The sequence below is a fragment of the Sardina pilchardus genome, chromosome 3 (assembly GCF_963854185.1).
Source record: "Sardina pilchardus chromosome 3, fSarPil1.1, whole genome shotgun sequence".
In the NCBI taxonomy this organism is placed as follows: Eukaryota; Metazoa; Chordata; class Actinopteri; order Clupeiformes; family Clupeidae; genus Sardina; species Sardina pilchardus.
This window is the reverse complement of record NC_084996.1, coordinates 4,922,779-4,932,778: the sequence shown is the minus strand read 5'-3', so window position 1 is coordinate 4,932,778 and position 10,000 is coordinate 4,922,779. Positions and strand designations below refer to the sequence as shown.

General features: G+C 50.3%; 1 protein-coding gene across 4 annotated transcripts in view; it reads right to left on the bottom strand.

Annotated features, from left to right (window-relative positions):
- Nucleotides 1-10,000, bottom strand: part of nbeal2 (neurobeachin-like 2) — a 58,316-nt gene that overhangs the window by 22,198 nt on the left and 26,118 nt on the right. For all 4 annotated transcript variants that reach the window (XM_062531490.1, XM_062531491.1, XM_062531494.1 and 1 more), the window contains 8 exons: nucleotides 8,828-8,961; nucleotides 6,314-6,473; nucleotides 4,855-4,957; nucleotides 4,467-4,620; nucleotides 3,388-3,543; nucleotides 1,824-1,983; nucleotides 1,555-1,643; nucleotides 132-914 (listed from right to left, as the gene is read on the bottom strand). In XM_062531490.1, the coding sequence (XP_062387474.1) occupies nucleotides 132-914; nucleotides 1,555-1,643; nucleotides 1,824-1,983; nucleotides 3,388-3,543; nucleotides 4,467-4,620; nucleotides 4,855-4,957; nucleotides 6,314-6,473; nucleotides 8,828-8,961 (1,739 nt within the window). The remainder of the gene's footprint in view (nucleotides 1-131; nucleotides 915-1,554; nucleotides 1,644-1,823; nucleotides 1,984-3,387; nucleotides 3,544-4,466; nucleotides 4,621-4,854; nucleotides 4,958-6,313; nucleotides 6,474-8,827; nucleotides 8,962-10,000) is intronic.

Below are 10,000 nucleotides of genomic sequence, written 5' to 3'. Positions count from 1 at the left end.
CGTGTGTGTGTGTGTGTTATGTGTGTGTGTGTGTGTGTGTGTATGTGAGTGTGTGCTTGAGTGTGAACACGCGAGTGTGTGTGTGTGTGTGTGTGTGTGTGTGTGTGTGTGATGTGTGTGTGTGTGTGTACCTGTGGGTTGGAGGTGTTGGAGATGCTGTCGGCGGTGGGCTGCTCGGTGCTGTAGCTGGCCTCGTCCAGCACGTTGGACAGGCTGGAGCTCTTGCGCGGCCGCGGCCCCAGGAAGGGCTTGCTGTGCTCCAGGGGCGAGGGGGTGTCCGCCTGGCTGCCGGCCGGCGTGTGGTGCGCCCCGTTGGGCCCGCCGGCCGCCCCGCTCCCCCCTCCTCCGCCCCCACCCCCCGCGCCCGCCTGACCCAGGTCCAGCTCGAACGGCGACGTGCCGAAGGGCGAGAGCGGGTAGTAGGCGCCCTCCTCCTCCAGCCGCGACGCCGGGATGTCCACCGTGTTGGACAGCGAGGACGAGCGGCTGCTGCGCTCCGTCGAGTCGAACGACTTGAAGTGCAGCGACTCGCCGAGGCCCTTGAGCGTGGCGCGCGGCGGCGGCGGCGACTGCGACGAGTACTCCGAGAAGCCCTCGGACACGTCCTGCTGAGCCTCCTCCTCGTCCTCCTCCTCCTCCTCCTCCTCCTCGTCCTCCTCCTCCTCTTCCTCGCGGGCCCTGTAGGGGATGAAGACGTCGGCGGCGCGGTCCTCGATGACGCTGTCGTCGCGGCGCAGGAGGGGCGGGCGGGAGGCGGCGGGGTCCAGGGAGCTGTGCGGGCTGCAGCTGGACTGGCTGGCGGCGCGCGACTCGTACGACTCCTTGACGTAGAGCTTGGTCAGCACGTCCTGCCAGCCGGCCTGCCGCGCCAGCTGACGCACGTACTCCTCACTGGAGTAGATCAGGTGGAAGAGCTGAGAGAGGGAGAGAGGGAGGGAGAGAGAGAAGGAGAGATAGATAGATAGATAGAGATAGAAAGAAACGAAAAGAGAGTGAGAGAGAGACAGAGGGAGAGAGACAGAAGAGCTGATCAGTATTTCCTTTTCTTTTGACATTTCCAGTCTATGAATCACTTTTCTTTTAAACACCTGTTTTACATAAAGGTGTTAAAAAGGTACAAAGGGAAATCATCTCCCCAGCTGAGCATACAGTATGTAGGGCATTAGGCCTAGAGATGTCCACAACATCCTGAAATCCTTCTTTCTGTCACACAATGCCACAAGACACTGGCCGTTAATGTGAGGTTTTAAATTCACAGTAGGGAGAAGTGTATAGTGCCGAGCGAAGCTGTGACACTTCAAGTGATGAATATTATAGTTGGAGAAAGGATGCTGAGGTAGGGAGAAAGGGAGGTATCGGCCATGTTAATCTTTAGAGGCTCATATATTCACTGAGTTAGATCATGTATTTCAGTATAAGATATATCAGTTTAATTTCACTATAAGGTATCAGAATAATTTCAATATAAGGTATTTCAGTATAAGGTACAGTATATCAGTATATCAGTATATCAGTATATATGAGGAGAAGCTGGTTAGTGTTGGTGCTGCTCACCTTGCGACACATGTCAAGACGCACAGTCAGGTCAGAGCGGTGAGATAGGTACACAACAGCCAACAGATCTCGGAAGTTAGGAGTAGGATCTGAAAACAACACACAAACATTAAGCGTTGATAAACAAACTCACACACACACACACACATACAGTACACACACACATTTGAAGTGCATAACACATTAATCCAAACACACCCCCGCACACAGACACAGACACATTATCTCTCCGGGCTCTCTCTCTCTCTCTCATCCAGTAATTAGCTTACCTGTGGCCAAAACCTGCTCGTACAGACAGCGGATGGTGGTCATGGTGACGGGGGTGTCTCCAAGGAAACAGACCAGGCCAAGGTAGCTGGAGTCTCGGAGCTTGATGCGTTGTTTACTGCGCTCCTGCACGCGCTCACTCTTCAGTACTTTATACAGCACCTGGGGAAAAGACAGAAGAGACAGAAAATCACTTATTTATGAACATCCGACATCTGAAGACGGCGTGTGAAGTCTACCCAGCCAGCGCAGATGGGGATATTGAAATATTTCAAAACGGATTACGGACATTTGGCAGCGACGGCGCCAGACTGTCACAGCATATGTGCAGTGTAATGTGCGGCAGCGCAGTGCTGCAGTGACGACCAAATGTAATTGTGTCTGAAACGAGGCCCGTCTGAGCGTGATGAAGGGGCCGCTGTACTGTTGAGTCAGGGAATGTGCCAGTCGCCTAGCAGATTAAAGCCACGCTATGCCATATTGATGAGAAGTATGATGCAGAGGTGAGAAATCTACAGTCTATACACACACACACACACACACACCCTCATCCCTATCTTCTCTATCCATGTGCCTATTTCTCTCTCTCTTTATCTCTCTCTCTATCTCTCTCTCATACACACACACAGGCACGTACACACAATTATAGATTAAAACGTAGGCAACACTTTCTTGATAGAATACACACACACACACACCCACACTCACACCCCCACCCCCACACCCACACACCCACCCACACCCACCCACACACACACACACACACACACACACACACACACACACACACACACACACACAAACACACCCACACACACACACACATACACACTAACAAATCTCACACATGCCCACTTGCTCTAGCACCATGGCACTGCCAAAGCCACCCCAATACAGGGATATGATATGAGAGTACACGCCTATCAGAGATATCAGAGTCTCTGAGTAGGAGACTGTGACTACAGAGGGAGGATCTGTCTCTCTCTTATCTAACTGAAGCAAATAGCACAATCATCTGTTATCATATCTGGAGACGCTGAAAATACTGGCCAGAGACATATCATTTGGACACATTAAAGTCATTGAGGTGAATCCAAACAATGTGAAGTGAGCCGATTACAAGGCCGCTGACTGTGTAATAACCACGGCAACAGCTGCTGTGCTGTGCTGTGCTGTGTGTTGTGTGTTGTGTGTTGTGTGTTGTGTGTTGTGTGTTGTGTGTTGTGTGCTGTGTGTTGTGTGCTGTGTGCTGTGCTGTGTGCTGTGTGCTGTGTGCTGTGTGCTGTGTGTTGTGTGCTGTGTGCTGTGCTGTGCTGTGCTGTGTGCTGTGTGCTGTGTGTTGTGTGTTGTGTGCTGTGTGCTGTGTGCTGTGTGTTGTGTGCTGTGTGTTGTGTGTTGTGTGTTGTGTGTTGTGTGCTGTGTGTTGTGTGTTGTGTGTTGTGTGTTGTGTGTTGTGTGCTGTGTGCTGTGTGCTGTGTGCTGTGTGCTGTGTGCTGTGTGTTGTGTGTTGTGTGCTGTGTGCTGTGTGTTGTGTGTTGTGTGTTGTGTGCTGTGCTGTGCACTGACCCTGAACACCCTCTCGCGGGCCTCGTCGGGGAAGTGGGGCTTGAGCAGGAGGCAGTAGAGCTGCTCCACGCCCCACTCCAGCAGCACGCTCAGGGCCTGGTCCCGCGGAGGAGTGCAGCGCAGCACGCTGTACACCACGTCCAGAGCACTGATCACCTGGAGACACACACACACACACACACACACACACACACACACACACACGCTTAGAGTATACATTACACATTACACACACTGTACACCACGTCCAGAGCACTGATCACCTGGAGACACACACACACACACACACACACACACACACACACACACGCTTAGAGTATACATTACACATTACACACACTGTACACCACGTCCAGAGCACTGATCACCTGGAGACACACACACACAAACACACACACACACACATATATATATGCTTAGAGTACACATTACACACACTGTACACCACGTCCAGAGCACTGATCACCTGGAGACACACACACACAAACACACACACACACACACACACACACATATGCTTAGAGTACACATTACACACACTGTACACCACGTCCAGAGCACTGATCACCTGGAGACACGGACGGACACACACACACACACACACACATATGCTTAGAGTACATACACACTCTACACCACATCCAGAGCCTTGATCACCTGGACCAGTGTTTCCCACATGTATTTTCTCTCATGGCACACTATTTATAATAGAAAAAATCTAATGCGATACCACCATGAAATGAAAGCCTCCTGTCCCCACTGCCATAAATCCCTGGTATTTTGATACATCATCCTCTATATTTTGATATATAATGCTGGCAGGCTATGCGTAGAGTACATACACTGTGCATTACATCCAAATCCATACTGTATATCCAGAGCACTGAAGACCTAGACAGACATAAAAGTCTTCTCCATAACAACAACACGTACACATACAAAGTGAACAACAGTGGCAAATAATGCGCAACGGGTTGAACAGCATAGAGAGGAGAGAGAGAGAGAGGAGAGAGAAAGAGAAAGAGAGAGAAAGGGATAGAGGAAAGAGAGAGAGAGGTAGGAGGACAGGCAGGCTGTACCTGTTGCTCATCCGGGGCGATGCAGGCGTAAGCCAGCACACTGTGGAGCTCCTCTGGGCTGGTGGACTTGAGCAGGAAGTCCTTGAGCAGGGAGAAGAGCGAGATCTGGACCGTCTGCTTCTCGTCGGACAGAGGGCTGCCGTCCTTCTCCACGCTGGACACATGGGTGACCACAAGCTAATCTCAAATGCGCTTCTTGTCATATCCCATACGACAAATATTATGTGTCATGTGTCATGTGCGTCTGTTTGTGTGTGTGTGTGTGTGTGTGTGTCTGAGAGAGAGACATGTGTGTGTCCGTCTAGGCAGTGTGTGTATGTGTGTGTGTGTGTGTGTGTGTGTGTGTGTGTGTGTGTGTGTGTGTGTGTGTGTATGTGGTGTGTCCCACCTGTAGTGAGTGCGTATGGAGTCCAGGATGTACTGCACGCCGTACTTCCTCCGCGTCCGCTGCTTGCTCTCCTTCAGCACAGTGGACAGGTACTGGACATGGCCTTCACACATGACAGGGACACAGACACATTCACCCTCAATCCACTGACCACATGCCTCTATACAGACACACACACTTAACTCACTGACCACATTTCTCTATACAGACACACTTTAACTCACTGACCCCATGCCTCTATACAGACACATACTGTATACCTTCAACTCACTGACAACAAGCCTTTATCGTAATTTCCCGACTATTAGCCGCGGCTTATATATCAATTTTGCAAAATTTCTCCAGCCATGAGGTTAATACAGGGGGGCAGTTAATATGGTGTTAATATGGTTTTGTTTCTTTTAACTTGCATAAAACACTGTCCTGCGGCTTATACACAATGAATATATACTTTTTTGATCCCGTGAGGGAAATTCAGTTCTCTGCATTTAACCCAATTTAACCGAATTAGTGAACACACAGCACACAGTGAACACACAGTGAGGTGAATCACACAACCCAGAGCAGTGAGCTGCTTATATGCGGGAAATTACTGTATAGATACATACACTTTTAACTCACTGACAACATGCCTTTATACAGACACATACACTTTTAACTGACTGACTACATTTCTCTATACAGACACATACACTTTTAACTGACTGACGGCTGACAGCACAATCAAGCAAATGGACGTAACATAAAAGGGCTAGCATAGTAAAAATCTGGGCACATCACACCAACGGCTGGGGAGGCTAGCTTGGCAAAAAGCCTCAGAGATGGCCACTGGCTCAATGGTGTCATTCCTCCCTCGCTGCCTCAACTGCGTGTGGTGTGTGTGTCCTCCGAGCCCCTGGAGCTCATTGCGTAGTCATGGGAGAGCGGCGCTCTCAGCAGGTGTGGGGGTGGCTAATGCTAACGCTAACGGCTGCCCTGGCCCGGCTCAAAGGGCCCCTGTGTCTGCGGCGGGGCCGCCACTCTGCATATGAAAGGAGCCGCGCTGCAGCGTTTACCCAGCATGCACTCCGGTGTGCACAGAGTGGACGCATGACTGTGAATGTGGAGTGTGGCTATGAATAACTGGGCTTGTGTGCAGGTGAGTGAGTGTGCGTATGTGTATGTGTATGTCAGTGTGTGTGTGTGTGTGTGAGAGAGAGAGAGAGAGAGAGAGAGACAGACAGACAGACAGAGAGAGAGAGTGAGAGAGTGAGTGAATGGATGTGGGGGGTAAAGAGAAAATGTGCATATGCAAATACTGAGCCTCTGTATGCATGATGTATTAGTGAGGGAATGTGTGCTTTTGCATATTTATGTCTATGTGACTCTACGCTTACACATGCATGTCTATAGGTGTGTGTGTGTGTGTGTGTGTGTGTGTGTGTGTGTGTGTGTCGGCCGGTCTCGCTCTCACACACACCCAGGCAGACGGCGAAGTGGCTGCGGCTCCAGATGCGGAAGTCGAAGAGCAGGTGCTGGTAGAGCTGCGAGAGCAGGGCGCTGCTGCCCTCGCTGGACACCTGCTCCAGCAGGAACTGGCACGCCATCAGCACGCTCATGTCCATCATACGGCTGGGCACCTGCACAACCCAGCGGGCACAGGAGGAGGAGGAGGAGGAGGAGGAGGAGGAGGAGAGAGGAGAGAGGAGGAGGAGGAGGAGGAGGAGGAGGAGGAGGAGGAGGAGGAGGAGAGAGGAGGAGGAGGAGGAGGAGGAGAGAGGAGAGAGGAGGAGGAGAGAGGAGAGAGGAGGAGGAGGAGGAGAGAGGAGGAGGAGGAGGAGGAGGAGAGAGGAGGAGGAGGAGGAGGAGAGAGGAGGAGGAGGAGAGAGGAGGAGGAGGAGGAGGAGGAGGAGAGAGGAGGAGGAGGAGGAGGAGGAGGAGGAGGAGAGAGGAGAGAGGAGGAGGAGGAGGAGGAGGAGAGAGGAGAGAGGAGGAGGAGGAGGAGGAGAGAGGAGGAGGAGAGAGGAGAGATGGAGTCAGGCACAGAAAGTGAAAGTAGAGGAGGAAAGGGGTTATGGAAATTTGATTACACTTTGTAAAGTCTGTGTGTGTGTGTGTGTGTGTGTGTGTGTGTGTGTGTGTGTGTGTGTGTGTGTGTGTGTGTGTGTGTGTGTGCACGAGTGAATGTGTGTGAGCATGTGTGTGTGTGTGTGTGTGTGTATGCGCATGCGAATGTGCGTGTGTGTGTGTGAGTGTGTGCATGCGAATGTGTGTGTGTGTGTGTGTGTGTGTGCTGTGTGTGTTATGCACACTGTTTTGCATGGTGAGATAGATAAGTGTGCAGGACATTTGCTTGCGAAAGCAAAGGTGAGAGTGATTTATATAGCACTGTCACTTGTGGCCTGTGGCTTGACGTGGACAAAACCAGCAGCAACATCACACAGAGAGAACAAGGGAGAAGCAAACAGCACCATTAAACAGAGAGAAAGAAAGAAGGAGCGCTTAAAAACAGAAAAAGACAGAGAAGGGGGGTGTGGTTCAGACAGAATGTTTGTGTGTGCCACTGTGTGTTTGTATGTATGAATGTGTGTGTGTGTGTGTGTGTGTGTGTGTGTGTGTGTGTGTGTGTATACGTATCTAGGTGTGTGTGTGTGTGTGGGCAGAGGAGAGGTGATGTCGACACCAGCGTGACTAAGTGTGAGTGTGAGCAAACGGCAGATAAGATCAGCTGCTGTGAGAACCCATTGGGTGAGAGGAGTCATATGCAGAAGGACAGGGCACTAATGGAGCACACACAGGGTGTTGAGAGTGCACACACATCTGTGAACATACTTATGCCTGTGCATTTGTTTATTTCCTTTGGTGTGTGTGTGTGTGTGTGTGTGTGTGTGTGTTTGTGTAAAGTGTGTGTGTGTGTGTACAGTATGTGTACGTCTAGGGAACTGGTAGCCTAATGCTTCCTCACAGGAAGCTCCACCTTGCAGCCATATATACCACTGTGTCCGGTGAGACGTCCAGACGCCTACTGTAATCAATGTCTGCACACACACACAGACACACACGCGCGCACACACATGCACACACGCCCAAACACACACACACACACACACACACACACACACACACACACACACACACACACACACACACACACACACACACTAAGACTGCATAATTATCACATCATAATCGCCAATCCCAATATGAACCAACGCAATATCTAATTAGAAGAGTTACAAATCATCATGGATAGTTAATCTTGTCACATTTAGGACTTTTATATTCATGTCATCCTCCCTGACTGGGCCACTTCTGATTGGTTAGTGCGCAAGAAGCACAAAACGCCTGACCGGGTGAGCTTCAGCCAATCAGGAGCACACACACAGACACACAGACACACACACACACACACACACACACACACACACACACACACACACACACACACACACACACACACGACACACACACACACTCCATATATGGACACACACTTTGCATACACAAATAACTCCCTACAGGTAGAGCCCCAACTGTTCCTAAACAGCCACACAGCCTCAACACTCACAACACTCAACTGCACGGCTTCATGTCATCAAATGATGACATAGACCACAGATACTTTGCATAGCTCCTTCACAGCTGCATACTACTTACTACCAACTTTGAGTGTGTGTGTGTGTGTGTGTGTGTGTGTGTGTGTGTGTGTGTGTGTGTGTGTGTGTGTGTGTGTGTGTGTGTGTGTGTGTGTGTGTGTGTGTGTGTGTGTGTGTGTGTGTGTGTGTCTGTGTCTGTGTCTGTGTCTGTGTGTGTGCTCCTGATTGGCTGAAGCTCACCGGTCAGGCGTTTTGTACATCTTGCGTGCGTATGCATGCGTGCGTATGTGCGTGTATGTGTGTATGCATGGCGTGCGTGTATGTGTGTATGCATGCATGTGTGTGTGTGTGTGTGTGTGTGTGTGTGTGTGTGTGTGTGTGTGTGTGTGGCATCTGACCTTGCTGAGCATGGCTCCGATGATGGCGGGCCCGTGGCAGTGCAGCAGGCTCTCCTGGTTGACGGGGTGGTGACGCAGCATGTTCTTCACCATCAGCAGGAAGGCAGCCACGCTGTTCCGCTCCAGACGGCCTTCTGCACCAACAAACACAGCGGTCAGTCACACTCACACACACTTTCACACGCACTCACACACACACACACACACACACACACACACACACACACACACGTGCACACACACAAATATACTGTACACTCACACACACACACACACACACACACACACACACACACACACCACACACACGTGCATACACACATTCTTCCTCTGCTTCCTTTATTCATGGCCCTTGGGACTAACCACCACATTTCAAACAATGATGCACTAACAAAACATCAACACTCACACACATGTGAGCGCGCGCGCGCACACACACACAAACACGCACACACACTCTGGGCCAACAAACTGCATAGCTCACATACTCGCAAACACACACAGTTCCTCATGACACCAGTTGAACCTGACAAATTTAACCACTGCAGTGATATGTCCACAGCCTGGCACACACATACGTCACACACACACCCCATAAACACTCCACAGAAGACCACACACACCACAGCTGTAGCAGAAACACAACCCGAAAGAATGACACATGTACACAGACTGTCTAAACCATCTGTCTCTCACTCACACCACAGCAATGCCACTCAGAGGTGCCAGAGCATTCCCTCAGTAGCCCTCAAATGACTTATAACTGCCACACAACCCCAAAAAACAGAGGGATGGAGAGAGAGAGAGAGAGAGAGAGAGAGGGAGGGAGAGAGAGGGTATGTGTGTGTGTGTGTATGTGTGTGTGTGTGTGTGTTAGAGAGAGAGAGAGAGAGAGAGAGAGAGAGAGAGAGAGAGAGGAGGAACACAGAAAGACATCTGCTAGTGAGTCACTCTGAATCAGACTTAGCCAGTGAGTCTATATTTATTTCAATAGTTCTAGACCGCTCCCTGAGCACCACCAAGTATCCTTCAGGGCTCCTCTTGCTTGCCACACAAGGCTGATTAGAGTCATTCTTAGTGAGGTCAAAATAATGAATACAATATAAACCTCTTCAATGACTGTGTAATTGCAATCAATTTAATATACTTAATCTCTTCTAAAGTTTTGTAAAA